At 43.2% G+C, this 20,613-nt stretch overlaps 1 protein-coding gene across 2 annotated transcripts in view; it reads left to right on the top strand.

Annotated features, from left to right (window-relative positions):
• Positions 1-355: 355 nt before the first annotated feature.
• Positions 356-20,613, top strand: part of CDK8 (cyclin dependent kinase 8) — a gene marked incomplete at its 5' end in the record, with an annotated part of 94,194 nt that continues 73,936 nt past the window's right edge. For both annotated transcript variants that reach the window (XM_082488325.1, XM_082488324.1), the window contains one exon: positions 356-483. In XM_082488325.1, the coding sequence (XP_082344451.1) occupies positions 356-483 (128 nt within the window). The remainder of the gene's footprint in view (positions 484-20,613) is intronic.

Raw genomic sequence — 20,613 nt, 5'->3', positions numbered from 1 at the left:
GAGGTCTCAGCCCGCCGCCTTCCACGTGGTGCGTTGCCCGCCGCGCCCGCGGTCGGGGAGGTGCCCGCGGTTTGCGACGTTTCTTTGCGGCAGTGCGGTCAGGCGCGGGCGCCGTATTCCGCCCCGGGAGACCGGCTGTTGTGCCGCTAGCTGGCGGGGCGGGGAGGGAGCAGTCGGAGGACGGGGCTCGGGAGGGAAGGGAGCAGCCCCTGGATGGTCCGCGGGGCGGCTCGGGGTTCTTCTTCTTCTCCTCCTTCTCCTCCTCCTCCTGCTCCTGCTGCCGCCCGGTCGCGGCGGGGCGCGGCGGGGTGCGCGGCGGTCGGGGGCGGCTCGGGCGGCGCGGCGGGCGCTGAAGATGGACTATGACTTCAAGGTGAAGCTGACCGGGGAGCGCGAGCGGGTGGAGGATCTCTTCGAGTACGAGGGCTGCAAGGTGGGCAGGGGCACCTACGGGCACGTCTACAAAGCCAAGCGGAAGGACGGGTGAGTGAGGAGCGGGGCTCCCCCGGACCCGCCGCCGGCTCTCCCTTCCCACCCCCGTACCCCCCAACATCCCTTCACCCCCAACGCCCTCCTCCCCCCCGTACCCGGCCCGTCCGCCCCCTCCTGGCCCGCCGCCTCCCGCCCCACCGGCCTGTGCCCCCCCCCCCCCCCCGCCTTAACACTTAACACCGCCCTTTCTCCCCCCCCCTCACCCCCCCCGCCCATATCTCCGTTCTCGGTGCCGCGGCTTCTGCCGCCCCCCCCGTTAAACCCCGCGTTTTACCGCCCGGGCTGTGCTCGGGTCCCCGTAGGTCGCTCCTGTGAGCGTTCCCGGCCCCACAGCGCCGTACGGGTGGGCTGGGCAGAAAAATGGTGTAGTTAGCGAAAACGCATAACTTAATGGGGTTTCACTGTGAATAAATGAGTAACCACTTGGAATGGTCAGCCCGGCAATCAGCTTCGTAGAACAGGGTTTGATTCTTTTTGTTTTAATAATGCTTTTTTGTCTGATTTATTACTTGTCGTCACCATTTTGGGTATTCTTGCCGGCTGCTTCGGGAACCGAAGTCTGCTGGTCCTTTCGGGGCTTCAGAGTGCCTTAAAAGAGCTTTATGTGTGACCAGTTCCTGGTGCAGACCCGAGCAAACGAATTGCTTTGCAGAAATGTTTTTAAAGAAAGATCCAGCAAACTGTCATTTCGGTTTCCCTCGTCCATGACATGGCATCACTTGCTGCACAGCAGAACAATGGGAAGTGGGGAGCACAAGAAGCAAGAGAGGCTGGGGCTGTTCTTGTAACAGGTCCGAAATTCTAAATTACACCCGTTCTTTCTCTTGCAGTCTCCTCACAGTAGTGTTCTGTATGCTGTCATTCAAATAACGCTTATTTTTTAAAGGCTGGGCTTTATTTTTACATTTGATAAATAAATAAACTTTTCAAGCAGGCTGTGGTCAGTTATGGCTGAAACGTGATCTCTGGTTTTGTTGGCATAAGCTTTAATTCTAGGAATGCTTTAGCCATTACCTACAGAACGGTTGTAATGGGACTGGTCACGCCTTATCTTGTCTGTGTTTTAAATATGCTGATATTAATTGCGGCACAGTTACTTCAGCATGAATTTTGTTCACTGGTATGAGTCAGCTAACTACTTTTCTTCTCAAATTTTACATTCGGATCCTTCAGACTGTTCATAGGAGAAATTCTTATCTTGCCTGAATTCTTCTTTTTTTTTTTTTTTCTGGGAGGGGAAGGGGAATAAACTGTTGTGAGTGTGATAAGCTATTGCCGCAGGTCTCCTTACATGCAGGTACTAACTTTGCTAGTACAGACAGCCCTGGTTTCAGCACCGATAAAGAGACCTACAACATGAAAAATAGATTGAGGTACTGAAAGATATGACTACATTTCTAATATTCGTGTCAGGCTCTTTGCAGCTGTTCAGCGTATTGGACTGCAGCAGTGTGTAGGGAATTCAGCATGTGACACTGGTGAAGCATATATTCAAACGTATTTTTGGTGAAATCATCAGTGTGCTTGATGGTGTTTACGAGAGTGCGTTTAGAGCTGCTGGTGATAGTGTCATTTTGAGAAATTTCAGAAAAATGGAATTGTGTGCTTTAAAAAATTAATAGTTACTCAAAGGTGGCTTTAAAGTAGAATTTCCTCTCAGTTCTTGAGTGTGTACGTTTTTAAATCCCCTCTCTTCTTGGTGAGGGGGAAATCAAGGTATGGTATTTGATTAGAGTTTTCAAAAAAAAAAAAAAAAAAGGGGGTGAGCAATGTATTTTGTCGCCTTTTTTTTTTTTCGCCTTAATGTTCATTTAGTGCCTCCTTTCCCTTCCCGTTCCCTAGTACTTCCCATTTCCCTTTCAGATTTCTGGAAACTTTCTCTTTTAAATATGCTGTGTAATTGTCCTTGGACAACCACTAAAATATCTAAAATAGAAACATCTGTAGGTGCTTTGTTGCTTATAGTATACTTGTACATATGTGATCTTAAATTAAATTGATGGAATTAGGTTTGAAGTTGAAGGTTCCATTTACATCCCTTTATCCAAAGGAATAAATTAAATTGCAAAAGCAAATGTGTAATAACATTTTGTTTTCCTGAAGCTATGGTAATGTATGAACGGATGTTGTGTCTTGCAGTGCGGAGTGTATGAAACAGAGTTCAATGTTAGTATATCGTTATGTGCAAATATTGAAAAATATTCTTGCATTGTTTCAATATCCTCCTAATGGTTTATACTGGTGGATGAATAACCTGCTTTTTGTCTGTAATATTTATATAGCTTGAACCTTCTTTACATATGAAATTGTTTGCTATCTTTTAGTTAATCTTCCCTTAAACTTACAAGTTTAAAGCAAACTTTGTTACGTGATCCCAATTCTTATTTTAAATAGCACAAATCTTTTAAGTCTATAAATACACGTCATGACTTTTAGAGTACTTTGAAGAATGTGCTGCAGGACTCCCAAGTGTTTTATTAAAAATATTGGGACACCTTTTTGTTAAACGACATCACTTTCTACATATGGATGTCTAATGAATAGAGGAAACAGAAAAGAACTAAACTTTAAACTTTAAAAATTCATTTTGAAAAAGTATGTTTAAAAGCCCTTGGTGATAAAAATCCAGTTTAAGAGTAGTAGGAGCTAGTGTCTTTAGTATGACTGCAATCTTCACCTTTTTTTTTTGATTGCTCTTACAGCTGCTTCTGAGGTGCAGTATGGCAATTCAAAACTAGACAGCAGCTGCGTGTCCTAATTGTAGAAGTTAATTGTATGTCATTAAAACTACACAGGAACGTTTTGGGGGACAGGCATATAGGAATCTTAATGGAGTGAGAATCCTTTTAGTGAGTGAAAGAGATGTGCCTTAGTGACCTGACGAGGGTGTTACCTGGATTTCATGCCCTGCTCCAACAAAAAAGCCCGTCCAGCCCTGTGATGCCCTTTGCCACAAGGTGAGACTTGGGGTCTCGACTGGTCCATATTTAGAGGACCAACAGGTACCACTCCACAGAGGTTTTCTTACATATTTGCTGCCAAACTTGACCCAGCTGAACATCAAATCAGCTGAGTAACAGTGTCAGACATTGCAGCTGAGCTCTACCTGGTGTACTGCCTGCAGCAAAATTGCATTCTGTTCTCAAGTTTTTATTTTAATCCCTCTTATTTTTCAGTTTGTGGTCTCTGTGGTTGAAAAAAAATCTTCTTGGCTTTGTGTTGAATGGTACTGTCTTTTTGTTCATCAGTGCAGTACTTGTAGTGGGCTCTAAAACCTGCTTAGAACAAACTCTGTGTGAATTGATGTGGTGTACTTTTAAGCAGAAAGGTGTACAAGAAGGCCATTGACTCTAATAGCGGACACCGGGAAGGGAAAGCAGGCATGGCATGTTGAACATCAGTCTTCAGATAAAGAAACTGTTGCTCATCTCTAGTGGTAGCAGGATAGTGTACTTTTTTTTTTTTTTTTTTCCCTCCAGAAAATGTCAGTTATTTCCTGCATAAAAGCTGCTTTGCGTGCCGTCTGGGTGCTCCCTCAGGAACGTTGCTCAACCCAGATACTAAACCTACCTGTTTGACTTATGCCTGACTTGGAAAATATGCCAGCGGTTTTTAGTTTGTTGGACAAACATACAGATTTGATATTTTTTATCTTTATTTTTTAATTGACCAGATCAGACTCCTTCAAAGCTCATTAGGAACCGAGCGCCAGGTATGGGCAGACTGAGGTGGCAGGACAGGAGCGGCTGCTTGTGCAAGGCCGGCTGGCGGAGCTGCGAGGCTGGGCTGTCTGTGCGGGCAGCACATGCTAATGCCTGAGTGGTACCCAGTTTCAACGGGACTGATCTTGCACTGCGTTCTCCTGTTCACTCTCCTCTCCCTTCTCTTTTTATGATACAGCTACAGTCGGAATCTGAGAGAGAATTCTGTCCTGTGGAGCAAGGCTGCTTGTTTCAGTGGCAAGTTGGAGTGTTTCCAAATATTCATTTTTCCTGTTTATCAGATGTGGTTTGGATGAGAATAAGAAACTATTGAATGTCACTGTTAAGCAGTATCTAACTAACTTCTTAATTACAACAGCAAAAAATAATATAATTGAAGATCTCAAACTATAGAAACATCCCCTGGTGCTTTATTGGAAGCTTTTCTTAATCTCTCAGAAAGGCTTATGTGGCGAGACTCTGTTGGTGGGGAACCAACTGCCAGCGAGTGAGTGCTCTCCTAGTCACCCTCAGAAACTGCAAGAGGTGATGTAGGTCCCAAACACAAATGCAACTGGAGAGTTTTTTAATTTCAGCTATTATAGGGCTGTGTTGGAAATACTGCTGCAGATGGAGGGACAGACTCTTTCATTTGGACTTATTGAAACGTAATTGACAATGAAAATATATTTATGTGCTGGGCTTCTCCTTGCGCCCTTCAGATAATCAAATCTATACCCACTTTTTTTCCTTGTGGGTCTGTATGAGTTGTATAAGAAACAGAATGGTGGAAAAATAGTGAATGTCTAGTAAACTACTGGTTTGCTTAATCTCCAATGTGGTATGTCATAATTTCTACGTACTGGTAAAAGGATATTGGAAGGATAATAGTGATTCTCTCTCAAAAACTTTTGTGTAAAGAGAAACTGAAGAGATTAAGAGTATTTCCCTTAAACACATTCTGCCTTCTCTTTTTTTTTTTTTTTTTTTTTTTAAGTTAGATACAATAACGAATAGTTTGGGTAGTGTAAAAGTTGTCAGTGCTGTTCTTGTTTCATAGCATGTGAAGAGGGGGACGTGGAATCCCTTTGGTGAACAATAAGGTAATATTTTAACGGAAAGTAGATAAACTGTGCAACCTGTTGTCAAAGGAAAAAGATAAGTCGAGAGCTTTGTGTCTGTTCCGTAATGTTAGCAAGAACAGTCACTTCTGACGCAACTGCTGTTAACAAGTGGAATGCTCTTGTGTTCTAGAAGTCAGGCTGCTCTGTTAGAGATCAGACCAAGCTCTGTAGTGCATGCAGAAGAGCCCACCTTTGTTTACTTTAGGAATTTGGGTTTCTTTTTATTTAAACAGTTTACCCTTCATAAGGTTGATACCAGATTAGTTCCAGTTTTTTGGTGTTTGAGTATGTATTGATTGAGTTACTTTAGATCACAGATCACTTATTTTGTCAATGTTTGTATCAAACTTTTTTAGTGAGAGGTGAGTTGAATTTGGGAGTGCCACAGATATAGGTAATGAGTCCAGTGAGAAATTTTACTTGGCAAGGAGTGAAACAACAGATCTGGATTTAAAATTTCTTGATTCATTCTGTACCGAGCCCTTGCAGGAGTTGTATCATGAAGTTCATGCTGTTTTCACCATAAACTTCCATAAACAACTTTCTTTGCTTCTCAGTTTTAGACATGAGGGTGGTTTTTTTTTTTTCCACTGAATGTTCGTCTGTGTTGATTTTTAGCTCTTCTGAACTGAAGCAGTTGATGCAGATTACAGGCAGGCGGTGAGAGCTGTCGAGTCGGCACGCAAGTCTTTGGCTTGTGACTCCTGTTAACAATAGCGTGGCATTCCTAAATGCCACAGACTTTATTTATGTATGTAATTTGTGGAATTATCTTGTTAAAATATATGCCCCGAGTCTCTTTTGGATCCATTACCATAGTAGTTAGAAAGTTCCTAATTAAACTATATCTACATAATGAGGTATGCATGATTTATTGCATGAGGTCTTGTGCTCTTTAATTTTTCTGGTAAACCGCTCGTATAATTGTTCTTCCCGTCTGCTTCCTTCCCTTCTCACCCAGTTAGGTGGCTCCAGGCTTTATAGGTTTTTAAGGTCATGCTGTTGAAAGAGTCCTCCTGTGCCTCTTGGACTTTATTTGGTGTGATCTTTTGTTATCTTGTCACTGATGTGTTGATTTATTTTCATAGCCAGCAGCAAAGGTGGAGCTGGCGTAGCCTTGAGTTAGTGTTTCATTCCTGCCCGAAGCCTTTGACAAGTGCAGAGAGGAGGGTGTGAGAATAGTGTTGCAAAACACCCAAGATCTGTATCTGCTTTTATTCTGGATTTATAAATTAGAATAATACATGCAAATAATGGGGACATGTACTGCTGTGCTTGGTTTCTCATAAGGAATAGGGGATAGTTTTTGAGAGTGCTGATTCTAGAGAAGGTGCACCCCGTCAGAGAAGGCTGCTTTTCAGCCAAATGATGGTAAAGTAGTATGGTCACTAGCTCTTGGGTATTCTTGGATTCTTCTGTTTTAAAGTCTTTTAGAAGTTTAAAAAAACAAACAAAAAACACCACCCACCCCACCCCCCCCCCAAAAAAAAAAAAATGACCACAAAGCAATGGAGATGTCCTTTATTAACATTGGAATCTGAAGAGCTGTAATTTGCAGACTGCTGTAGCAGAAACTCTGAAAAATCTCTTGTGTATTAAGAATTGTTTCTTTTAGTTATGCTGAAATTTGGAAACTACAGTGCAAATATAACGAAGGTACAGTGGCTTGGATTTATGTTTGGTGGGGTTGTACTCCAGCAGTGTGCAACAACAGCGAACGTGGGATATGCAGTTCACAAGACCTCTGGGTTACAGCTCAGATCTGCCCATTTTGGCATTAAAATGTGATTGTTGTGGCACTGTGAGTATCAAAATGGTTATAAAAATCCATCCTCTATTGAATGTACTGACTTAAAAGCTATTCATTGGTGTTCCTGAATTCGTGATAGAAACAGATCATTCTGAATAGCCAGTTAATACCGAAATGCTTCCACCTTCCACAAAAATAATTTTCCATACACAAGTAGTGGGACAATGAGAAGCAGGACATCAGTTGTGAAAATGTCTGGGTAGCAGCATCTTCTAAACTAAGTATTTATTTATTCCGCCCCCCCCCCAACAGCTTTCTTGGGTATTGGATTCTTTCTAGTATGGACCCGTATCATTATGGAGTTGTGATTATGTGGAATGGAGACTGGGCTGCTGGGGTTAGATGAACAGAGCGTGTGAGGCAGCGCACAGGCTGCTGGTGCGGACTGTGTCTTCCCACCTCTGTTGCCTCTGTTGTGGTTAATGCTGTTAGGTGCAGCTCCACTTTCAGAAGGGTACAGTCTCCTTTCATCATCTTATATTTGGATTTAAACACAAAATTAGTTTAATGAGAACTGGAAAGCAGGATTGTGAGCATTGGTCGTAACAATTGGCAGCTAGTATGTTTTTGCCTTTTTTTAGCAGAAGTACTGTGTACAGGCATTTTTTTTAGCAGAGTGCTGAGCTAGAGCCCCAAAAGCAGATGCCTTGTGCTCTTCACAGATCTCCTTTGTTCTGTGCTGATAAAATGAGTGCTATCCTCAGTCTTTACCATTTGCTTGGTACGCTGTTTTTTCATCTTAGAATAAGATGTTTGCCTTGTCTATATTTTTGCTGTACAGCCTGTTTTTCAGACTTGGCTCTGGTTCTTAATTTTGGAGCATAATCCTTTCATCTCAAAGTGTAATGTTTGTCTGAATTTTCCTAGAAAGAGTTTGTAGTATGAACGATAGGAGGACTTCTCTAGCTTCCTTTCATGGATGCCTTGGAAGCAACAGAAGTGTAATAGTTATTTGTCGCAGTGGTGCTCATATAGAGCATTAGAGCATATAGAGATTGTGGGTCGGTGGAGGGAGGGATGTAAACAGCTGAATGGACTGGTAGTGAGTTCTGTTTGGAGAGTGTTTTTTTAAAAAAAAAGTTAAAATTTTTAAAACAAAAGTGGCATTGGTTACAGACAGACAATTCGTTTCCCAAACAGTCCTGTTCCCTCTAGACTCCTACATACGTAAGAAAACTCTTGATTTCCAGTGTCAAGCCTGATGCCATCCTAGTTCTTGCACATTATGCTAATATGTAGCTGAATATGAAAAGAATAAAATGGAAATGACTGGCAAACATGAATGACTACAAAATGTCAAGACTGAAAGCAAACGGTAGGGGAGAGTTGGTACTTGTGTCAGTTTGTATTTAATTGTCCCCTCTTGTATGTGCTAAAAATGGGCTCTCATGCATGTACTTTTCAGTAAGCAAGAGCTTTTTTGATGGACTACTGCAATGTGCTAGGAACTATTGTGTTGCATTTTTCAGTCACCTTGGAGAATAATTCCTGTGTGGTTTTGTATCCTGTTTATGTTCACAAACTTCTGAAAAATTCAAAAGGAACTTCAGGGCAGAAGAGACTGCTCCATTTCCTCGCTTACCCACAAGAAAGCTTCATACTGTCATCAACAATGCCTAAAAGAGTGGACTTGGGGGTAATGTTGTGCACTAGAATTAAGTGGCGAAGGTGAAAGACAAACATGAATTATCTGTAGATGTCAGGACGTCTAGTGGCATGCTAGAAAACATACTGTGCTGTCTGCTTCTGGGGTGGTGGTGCTGAATACGTGCAGTTAAGTGCACTGAAAAAAGTGGTGGACGCTCTTGGCTGCACGTTATTAAGGAAGAGGAGGTGAACCTGGAGCTGAGCTGTTCTTCAGGGAAGGTGAGGAAGAGGTAGAGGTGGCTGCAAGGCCCTGCAGGGTTCAGGAGCTCAGAGCTTGACTGTAGTATCCGCAGGGGAAAGCACCCATTTGTACAGCTAGAGTAGGTGCGGGCTGTGACAGTGGATTCTTCTTTGTGTTAACAGTCTGGAGGCAGCGAGAGAAACTACGGAGTTGGAAACTTTCCTAGGGCTGAAATCAGTGATCAGTGTAGAGTAGTGTTGGGTTTCTGTCTCGGGGAACAAGTCAGGAGGGAGAGGGGAGTCAGGGAACTGTTACTAGAGGTCTCACGGGCCAGGAGGAGATCTTGCTTCCAGCACTGAGTTTTGAGAATCCTGATAGAAATGATGGAGAAACCCTACACTTGCCCTGGAAGGAGCGCCTTACATCTGAGAGTGGGAATAAAATGGTTTCTTTAAAGAATTAATCTAATTTTGTAATTTTGTGTGTTTGAAGAAAAGTGCTCAGAGAACAAAAGTTCAGGTAGATAAGCAAGTTAAGTGCTAAGTACACACAGTGTGGGTAATTTGCACTGCAGTAACAGTTCTTTAGTGAACAGGTTGAAAGCAGATTTTGAGAAAGCTCTCCTCATATCTGATAGTGTTGGGTTTTTTTTTTTTTTTTTAAAAAAAAAGGGGAGGGAAGGGGTGGTAATGGTTGTCTCCTTTGCTTTTAAGGAGGGTGTGGGGAGGCTCTAATTAATGCCTTTCATGCTTCTGCAGGACCTTTGCTAGCCAGTGCAGATTCTAAAAGAATAACCTGTAGTGAATGAATATCTGGATGTATTCCTTAACCTTTTTGCTGGTTGTAAACAAGATTGTTTGTGGTCTCTGCATGTGATAACTGTTCTGTGGAAAATACAGGTTTCAAATAGTTCTGCAAAACCATCAGAAATGTCTTAACCATAAGGAAAAAAAAAAGTAAGAATATTAATTTCATAGCTACACATACTGATAACAGTTTCAGAAATACAGAGGTTAAAATCCAAAGACCATACAGAGTCCTTGTATAAAGAGATCTGAGGTACTAGTTCCTTTTGAGACATTGGAAAATTGAAGATGGACTTGCAGCCTTGCTGTCTTAAAGTCACACTGTTGCCTTGTAGTTAGAATTGTAGCCATTTTCATTAACATTAGGGTTGTTAGCTTTAAGGTTGTTAGCATTAAAGTTAATTAGGCCTGTTAACTGTTGGCATTAGCTGAACTTCTGATATAGGGTCTTGCGTATGACCATTTTGTTATGTACTTGGCCAGATGGTCAGCCTTGGGAATGTTTCTTCACAATATCTGGGCTAATTATTAGAGGAACTTTCTGAGACGTTCTCACGGATAACAAGGATTCTATCCTTGAGTCGTATGAAAAAGAACACCTAATCAAAGAGAGCAGGTGGTGTTGTCTTTCTTTGAAGTAAAACATCCTGGAACAGATGAGCATATGAACCTTGAGGATGCTACTAATCTACCATGGTTTGAAAGGTGTAGCCAGCTTGGCAGAAAAGTGAAATACTGGGTGTCCCAAACTGAACTACCTTCATTGTAATACTAAAAATCACTCCCATCGGCCAAGAAGACCCCTGCCCATGTGAAGACCCTTCCCTTGCACAGGTGCAGTAACTGATGAGAATGACATAACCAATATTATAATCATATGTAAATTACGAACCAGTCATTGTAACTGGGAGTGTGCTACCTTGTAACCTTTGTGTATAAATATGACAAGCAAGCCGGCATGGGGTGTGCATGATCTGTGGAAATACCCCACTGTGCACCTTGGCCAGAATGAAGCAAGGTCTCCTCTCTAAACATAGTCTCTGTGTTTTGGGAGAGTCAGGACTTGGACCTCTTTTGCAGGTAACAGCATAGGCTACAGTAGTTCTGGTTGCAACTTTTTGTAGCTGGTAAAGTACTTGTGTGAATAATGGCATTTATGAAACCTGATTTTATTATTTATTTTTTTTTTTCCCCTCCCCAAGGCTCTCTGCTTTACTGTGGAATTATCCACTGTCTAAATGCAAATTGAGACTGGAAGTATACCTGCAGCTAGGGCTCTCTCCTAGGATGAGGTAAATAACGTGTTGTGCAGAAGTTAAAATCTGCATGTCTTCTGCCAGTCTGCTGCCATGAAGAACCTTAGATTTGATCAGCTCAAATGATTTGAGGTAAAGATGATGTGCTTTCTGGGCATGTGTTGGGGGAATAAGAGCTGCCAGATCTAAATAATCTGAAATATGACAAAAGAGCCCATGCTTAAGGGATGTCAAATCTCATTCAGAATTCTCATTTTGAAGCTGAGTAAGCCTATGAAGATTATGTTAAATCAATATATAATTGGCTCTCTCTTTTATACTTGTTTAAAGTATTAATAAAGTAAACCAGCAGTCTATTTTGTGGACTGTGACTTTATGTAGACGATGGTAATCAGTTTGCCCTTCTCTGTTAGTTTAAGTCTTGGAAATGCTCTTTAAAATTTGCCTGTGTTGAACCTTATCGAAGTTTGTTCAAGTAAGGTAACGAAGCTGAGACAGGAGCATCAAGATTCTTAACTTTGCTGCTAATAAAAGTTTTTCTTTCTTTTGGGTATCATTCCACTGTAAAGCAGTCTCGATTTTAGAGTAGAGAAGCCCATCTTGCCTGAATGGGAGGGAATAAGGTTTCAGTTTCAGACTTCATCCCGCCAGTGCTGTAACTCCCACACTCCTCTCTTCCCCCTACCCCCTCCACTGCCCCCATCTTTTCTTTGCGAGCTTGGCAAGTAGTGCTGCATGTTACTGCTACGTGCAGGCTGATAACCATGCAGGAGGGTTTTGTGTTCTGGCTGGCCAGCCTGCTGTTCTCTCTTGTCTCCTCCGAGGCTCGACAAATGGTTTCCGAGACCTTGTCAAGCCCCCATAATAGCACATTTGGGATTACAGCATAGCTTTATTCATAGCCACAATTTTTTGTTAAGTACAAGGCCACTTGTGAACTAGTTGGTAACTTTTGTGTATTGTAGGCTTCTCATTTGAGAAACAGCGATTTGAATAAATATATTGAATTTTCTACAGAAGTATATGAAGTCTTTAGTAGCTTAGATAGGACAGGTACTGGAGAGACAATTTGGTATTCTGCTTTTTTACAGAGAATTCTGCTGATGTTGCCCAATTGTGTGTGTTTTGCATATCCTAGTGAAAGTCTGACTTACGCATATGAAGATCAGGATGTCAAAGAGTCCTTATAAAATTATATGCAATACTTGAGGAAAAAGATACTGCTGTTTAGGCAGCAGTTTCTATTCAAGTGCGTCTTAACTACATTGCATGTTAAGTGGTAGTATGGCAAAACATATTGCGCAGTCAGTTTAGAATTTGCAGGAGAAAACTATAAGCCAGGATTGAAGTTGCAGATATTTTCTTTAAAGGACAAAATGTTCAAGAGAACATAATGATTTTCTCAACTACAGATGATAGCCCAAACATCCAAAATTAAAATTAGTCTTGAAAAACTGCACGTTTTGCGAACAGGGAAGAACACAACTAAAGGTCACTGAAACAATCTGCTTGTTTTTCTGGGAAAGCTCCGTGCTGTGCGCTTGTAACACCTTGCATACAAGATGCTGACATTTGAATAAAGGACACTTGAGAGTTGCACAAAAAAAGAAGACTCAATTCATTACTGTCTGTGTGAATAATATGTGCGGCTGAGAACTTGGAATACAAAAGGATCTGAATTGCAGCAAACCCTTGATTCCACCTTGTGTTTCTGGCCAAGATGTGTTTTCTGGGAGTGGAACAGCCTTACTCTGTGAAGGGGAACCCTACCTGCAGGTGTACTTTCAACTACAGTTTGCATTCAGACACTGGATAATCCCACAACGAAGCCTTGGAAAATCAGGTTTCATCAGCTTTGTTGTTCTCACAGAACTACAGTGCAAGGTATGGAGCAGAACAAAAGCAACGGGAGCAAATTCTACCTGGGTGCACTTCTAGACAGCAAAGCAGCAAAAATTTGTCCCCAGTGTAATTTGCATCTTATCTTTTTGTACTTGAACTGCTTGGAGTTCAAATTCTCTCTTTTCTTTTTGGGTGAACGTCAATCCTGTTTAAGCAGGGTTGAACAAAACAACCCCTCACAAGTAAATGTGGCTAACAGTGCCATTCACTGTTATGTTAATTCAGTTTTATAAAAGCTCGACTGGAAGCTTATCTGACTCTGCCAGATGAGTGTCAGATACTGAAGGACTCAAAAAGAGTAGCTATTGCAACACTGAAGGCTCTATAGGTGGAATTCCAGGCATATGTAAGGGGGAAAAATAGCTTTAGGACTGCATTTCCATCTGCCTGACTAGTTTGCCTGTGTTGTGTGAGATCAGAGAGGCTGCAAAGCGGAAAATACGACAATGAATGGCTCGTTAGCCTCATTTCATTTAGGTGGATGCTCTGTCAGGGAGGGATGCCAAGATAAAACTTTGGGAGAGTGAGTAGGTACTCAGTGAAACAGCTCATCAGGGCACCCACAACAGGAGAGTCGACTGGGGACTCAGCCTGCAGTAGGATGAAAGAGCAGATTCAAAGTGTTACTACTGAGGGTGGGCTGTGACAAACATGGTTTCTACTTTGGTCCTGGAGGGATGCTGAATCTACACAAGGTTAAGAAATCTGCTTGAAGTACCACTTCAGTTTTAAAAAAAACCAAAACACAAAAACAAAGAAAAACCAAACACAAGGCAGGGGGTGGGGAGAGGAAAAAGGAGGTGGTGGTGATGGGAGGAGGTTTCTTAAAGCTAAAAGAGCCAAGAAAATGAAATGTTGCAAGCTGCTTGGGAACCATTTTTGAAGCTTCTCTGGGCTCTCATTGATATGTATCCCTTATCAAGACATGCTGCAAACCTGTCAATTAAAAAAATCTCACATGGCCAAATAGTAGAATAAAGGAAGCCCTTGGGCATGAGAATATGTTCTTTGAAAAATTAACTCTTCTGTAAATAACAAATGTAGAAAACAAGGTAAGTGATGGTAGGCTAAGTGGAGAATTGTAGTGTGACAGGCCCTCTTGGCAATCTCCCCTCCATATAAACCCTCAAAAATACACACAAGCTCCCCCCATCCCTCCCCAGCCTTGAGAAATTGAGAAGGGAACGAAATTAATCTTCCTTTCCCCTCCTCCTTTTCCGATGCATCAGTAGCACAATGCTATCTGTAGGACCAGGGGACCACTGAACTATAGAAGGAGTGTTTAGAGAAGATGAAATGACAGCAGGAGAAAAGCTTGGGTTTTGTCTGTGTGTTATGAAAGAACTTAAAGAATTGGAGGCAAAGGAATGCATTGGAGGATCTGTCTCAAATTGCTGTGTTTGGGGAAGGAGCCGTGTGAACAAACTGAAGTGAAGGGCAGTCAGTTGTCTAGGTGAGAGTGTTCATGCATCTGAAGGAGTTCATGAATGAAATAAGCAAATTCCTCACCAGAAAGTCTAACCCAATGCTTTAAAATGTCCCAGTCATAGAAGACTGGGAAGAGGCAGTGGTGAAATCAGTTTTTCAAAGGGGTTATTGAAAGAGTGGAAACTACTAATTGTAAGGTGAACCAAGAGCGGAGATAGCAGACACGTGAAAGGTGTTGAGATGAAGAGACAGCAGCCTTGTAAAACACGTTCAACATCTCCTGTGTCTATTAAAATCCTTTGACAGAGTTAACGTATAGGATTAGGTAACATAGTTGATGTAATCTGCCAATATTTCCAAAAGGCATTTTGTCAAGTCCCCTACCTGAAGGGAATGATCTGATCAGCCTTGGAAGAACTCCTAGTGATAGCCAGCTAATCGAAAAGGAAGTGCTGGAGCTCATGCAGCGCGAACTACAGAAAGTTTGAACAATGCAGCACCTTGAAAAAAGCCTCTGCTTGGGCAAGACTGTTATCTGTCACAAGATAAACATCAGGAACAACAGACTGCAACATCCTGGCTTTGTTTATAGAACAAGGAATTGGTGGTTGAAAGAAATTGGGCAACAGGATGCGAAAAGAGACGGACGACTTTGAAATGACTGGCCAATTAGGAACTCAGCTTTTGTAATATGTATGAGATGATTTTCTGTGTAACCAATCAGACTCTAACACGCTGTCTTCTAATGAATATTTGATCATATAAAAGATGGTTGCTGAAAACAATAAAGTTAGATCTGGCGTGCACCCAACTAGGTCTCCGTCTCTCAATCGCGGCAAATTGGTGACCCCGACGTGATTCCCGGGTTCGACAACCACCTAACTGCGTGGCAGGCTGCGAGTCCCACAGAACTTTAAATGAGCTGCTGAAAGGAAGCAGGAGCCGGCCTAAGAATCCCTCTGGAACGAAGAGGTGAGCTGTGGGAAACATGGGAAATCAAGCGTCTTCCCCAGAGAGAGACGTATATGAGCTTATGAAAGCTCTTCTTAAGAAACATGGAAAGAATATTTCTGGGCAAGACCTTAAAATGATGCTTAAATGGGTACAAGTAAAAATACCCACTGTGACTGCCTCCACTATTTTTACACGGGAACTGTGGGATGATGTAGGGGTGAAACTGTGGCATGCAGCCACAACTGGAAACGTTGAAGCGCAGCGTATGCTTCCGTGGTGGCGAACTATTTTTGAAACCTTAAAGGCGCAGGAGGACAAGGACGGTAGAGAGGCTAGAGACACCGATAACCCGCCAGGTACCGAGCATACTAAAGGGCCCCTCACGGTGGGAGCGGCAGGGTATCCCCCGGAGGAGGATCCCTTTGACCCAGGACCCATAGACCCTGATAAGGAGCCACAACTTTACCCCCCTGACCCACACGATGTATGGGCTAATATCAAGCGACAAGCCTTGAAAGAGGGAGAACTGGACATAGCTCGGACAATCGTGGCTCCTGTGATATATCAAGGTCGTGGGGGAGGGGCACAATGGGAGGCTCTATCTTTCCCGGTAGTGAAGGAACTACGCCGTACTATCACAGAGCACGGGCTCTCCTCCCCATATTTTGCGAGCCTGCTGTCCTCCGTTTTTGATACTTATGTGATGACTCCGCATGATCTAAAGTCCCTTGCACAATTGTTACTAACCCCCACTCAGTACTCGTTGTGGGAATCGCATTGGAGGGGAGGACTCCAAGCTCTTCTGCTGACCTATGTAGGTCACGACAATGGAGGCCTTGCTGCATTGACTATAGAACATCTTACGGGTACGGGACAATGGGCAAATCCAGTTGCCCAGGCGCGGGACATCCCACGGGAAGCTCTTGAGGCGATACGGGAAGAAGCTAGAAAGGCTCTAAGAAAAGTCCCAGACTCTCAAAAGCCGCAAAAGGCCTTTACTACTATCGTACAAGAACCTCGGGAACCCTATATGCAGTTTATTGACAGATTGAAACAAGCTCTGGAACGTCAGATAGATAATGCGGAAGCTCGAGAAATTTTGTTGTTAAAACTGGCTGTGGAAAATGCTAATGCAGATTGCAAAAAACTTTTGAAATCTCTCCCTAATCAAAACCCCACCCTAGTTGAAATGGTTGAAGCCTGTAATAGGATTGGTACTGCGGATCATAAGTATGAAGCCATGGCAGCTGCCTTTGCGGCTATGCGCGGCCCAATGGGTCCGGGTGTCTGCTATGGGTGCGGTAAGCCTGGTCACTTGAAGAAAAATTGCTTAGCCGCTAACGGCAGTACTAAACCTCGAGCTCCGGGAATTTGTCCCAGATGTAAGAAAGGGCGTCATTATGCTAATCAATGTCGGTCTAAGTATGATTTGCAGGGTCAATTAATCCAGGGAAACCGATCACGGAGCGCGGAGCAGCGACGCGTGCAGACACAAATGCCGCAGCAGACATTCCCAAACCCTCAGGGGGGGGCAGCAGCGCCTCAAGTCTTCGTCCAGCAACGGCCGGGAGCGCCGGACTGGACCTGGCAACCGCCCACACAGTAACGGTACTCGATTCCTCGGTCCACCTATTATCTACAAATGTTTCGGGGCCTCTGCCCCCTGGAACGCAAGCGTTATTGTTAGGAAGATCATCTACAACTTTGTCAGGACTTTTTGTGTTGCCGGGAGTTATTGACTCTGATAGTATTGATGAGATTAAGATCATGGCATGGACTCCATTCCCCCCCTGTACAATACCGAAAGGTAGCCGTATAGCGCAACTGATATTAATTCCCAAGGAGACTGGCGCCCCTATCCCCACTCAATCTCAACAGAGGAAGGGGGGCTTTGGGTCTACGGGAAACCCGCAAATCTTGTGGGTACAATCCATTTCCCAGAGAAGGCCCGTATGTCAATGTACTCTTACCCGCGAGGGACAGCAATCCTCCTATAGTTCGCCATTTTAACATGAACGCCTCGCTGGAAATGCGGATTAAGCCACCAGTCTTGGTCCGAGACCCAGAAACAGGTAAAATTGTGGGACCTTATCCTCTTATCACCTGGGGTAGAGGTTATGCTTGTGTCTCCACAGAGAAGGGTCCCAGGTGGATTCCTGCTAAGAACGTGCGACCCTTCCGCGAGCCCCTACCGCAAACCTCACCGGAGAATCCTGATCATCACGTAGAAGAATCTCTCATCGAGGAAACAGAGCAAAAGGAACTGGCTGTTCTGAACAAATAAGCGTTCTATGAATAAGTGTCGTGAAGTGCCCATTAGAAACATTACCTGTGGCTTGTGTGGACATTGTGACCCCTGGGTCCTGTGTGTTTGTTACACTTGTGACAAGGAGTGGTGGCGTCGGGCGACGCTTGCTGGACGCTGGTGTGAAATTTGTTTAGAAAAAGAAATTAGTACGGCCAGACTCCTGCTTGTCACAGGACACGAGTTAGGTGACACTGATCGATACTTTTCCTGCCTTACTGATTGGGCAAAAATAGTGACTGATCAAGCAGGAAAGATATTGGTTTGTGACTTGGAGTGTAGTAGGACCAATCTGGTACCCGCCATCTGGCCCGTCTTAAGAAAGGACTGGGACCGTACAAAGAGAGAATGCAAAAGGCGGTTTGCTTGGAAAATGAAAAAGGGGTGGCGACGTCAATTTTCCCAATAATAATTATGACCAATATAATGGGAGGAGCATGGGGCAATCTGTTTCCGCCAGCATTGCCTAAGGTTAATGTATGGGTAACACTAGCAAATCTCACGGGACAGGATACCTTGTGTCTATCTACTGCTTCCCCGAACAACCCTTTCTCTACCTGTCTCGTGGGCTTGCCGCTAGATGAATAGCCGGTACCCCAAGATTTAAGAAAAGTAGACGTCAGGGAAATAATAAAATATTGGGACGCGTGGGCCCCCCGACTCCCGCAGGCCAGTTTGGAACCGCAAGAAATTGAGTTATTGGGATCAGTAAAAATGGATCTTTGTTTTAAATTTAATTATACAGGAAAAAATCAGTCTAAGGTGTGGGATGTTTCTCCCGTTCACCCTGTCTTCCGGAATGCTAGTGTTTGGTGTAACTCCACAGCCTTAAATGTGTCTAAATCTACGAATGTCCCCCTCTTATTACCCCCCGGAATATTCTTTATTTGTGGGGATAAGGCTTGGCCTAGCATCCCTTCTCATATAAAAGGGGGTCCCTGCAGTCTTGGACGCCTCTCAGTCTTGACCCCCAACACGTCTATGATTTTGCAACACCGCCTTTCTCATAGGGCAAAACGTAGTGTCCATACCTATACCCCTGACTGTGATGATAGTGTGGAATTTTGGTCTTTTGGTCAATGCTTTGCTGCTTCTTTTTTGTTGCCTGGGGCTGCTGCTGGGAAAGCCTTGGCAACTTTAGATAAACTTGGCTGTTGGCTTGCCAAGCAAACAAATGCCACCAGCAAGGCATTATCTGGTCTCTTGTTAGATGTGGATAGTGTTCGCCATGCTACACTGCAAAATAGGGCTGCTATAGATTTTTTGCTTTTAGCACAAGGCCATGGGTGTGAGGATTTTGAAGGTATGTGTTGTATGAACCTTTCTGATCATTCTGAATCGATTCACGCAAGTATTCAGCAGCTTAAGGAAGGAGTCTCTAAACTCCACCAGGATGACAGCTGGGATTGGCTAGACAAACTTTTTAAAGGATGGGGTTTGTCTGGCTGGCTAAGAAGCCTGGTAAAAACAATTGTGTATGCTTTGGCTGTCTTTGTCCTTTTATTGCTCTTTTTACCCTGTCTGTTGCAATGTTTACAGAGGTTAATAGCAAACTCAATGAAGCGGGTCCTTATTGTGCAACAAGAGGGGGGAGATGAAGGGAATGATCTGATCAGCCTTGGAAGAACTCCTAGTGATAGCCAGCTAATCGAAAAGGAAGTGCTGGAGCTCATGCAGCGCGAACTACAGAAAGTTTGAACAATGCAGCACCTTGAAAAAAGCCTCTGCTTGGGCAAGACTGTTATCTGTCACAAGATAAACATCAGGAACAACAGACTGCAACATCCTGGCTTTGTTTATAGAACAAGGAATTGGTGGTTGAAAGAAATTGGGCAACAGGATGCGAAAAGAGACGGACGACTTTGAAATGACTGGCCAATTAGGAACTCAGCTTTTGTAATATGTATGAGATGATTTTCTGTGTAACCAATCAGACTCTAACACGCTGTCTTCTAATGAATATTTGATCATATAAAAGATGGTTGCTGAAAACAATAAAGTTAGATCTGGCGTGCACCCAACTAGGTCTCCGTCTCTCAATCGCGGCACCTACCAAAGACTTAAGGTGAACGTAGAGATGGTCCTTCTATCGATAGAGAAGCTAGGGAAAGATGCGAATTAATGGTGAGAGGTCATTAGTGGTATCTCTTGGGAATCTGTGCTGCGCAAAAGTTTTGTTTGGAAATCACTTGTCATAAATAGTTGGGAAGCAGCTTTGCTGATGAGAGAGAGTTACTTGGGATAGTGAAGGCAAGGACTGATTGTGAAGGCTTGACCCTTGGTATCACAAAGTTGTTCTCCTATATTATATCATATTCATTGATGTGAAGTGATGTGCATGGGAAAATGGTCCTTTCTTTACTCACACAATGGTAGCCTCTGAATGTATTATGACTTAAGAAAAAGATTTTGGAGTTTATAATGACAGTTTTGTGAAAGTGCCAGCTCGGTGCAAGTAATTGTTAGAAAGCGGAGAAAGTCACAGGACTTACTAGCAATGGAGCAGAGCACTAAGCACAGTGCCATTGTTGCTGTAAATCCTATTTTCAGTATTGTGGGTGCTTCTAATTTCTTCATCCCAGGCAGGGTATAATAGACCTAAGGATGTCCAACAGATACTCAGAAATGTGGAGCAGTGTCTGTATGAAAACTTCAGTCGTTCCCATAGACAAGGACTCCAGTATCTGTGAGTGAGGGGTGAGGGGAGTCGCAAATCCTGAGTGTCATCAGGAAGACGGGAAGCAGTTGTTCAGTGACTGGATACATTTATGAAGGATAAAATAAGGGCTATTAATGAAGTTATGGTTTTGTGAGATTTAGACCAGTGCTTTAATCCTCCTTGTTGTTTGCTTTTCAGAACACATACTTTGAAACCTTGTGCTATCTTAATGCAACTTCTAGTTTCTGAAGTGGTACTAATATTGAGGTGACTTAAGAGCAACTTGAGAGAAGAAGGAAAGGGCAAATGAAATACAGCAGTCTCTTCCTTTGTAGAGAATTTGCATAT

The sequence above is a fragment of the Vanellus vanellus genome, assembly GCF_965231255.1.
Source record: "Vanellus vanellus genome assembly, chromosome: 1".
NCBI lineage: Eukaryota > Metazoa > Chordata > Aves > Charadriiformes > Charadriidae > Vanellus > Vanellus vanellus.
This window is presented reverse-complemented; position numbering and strand designations above follow the sequence as displayed.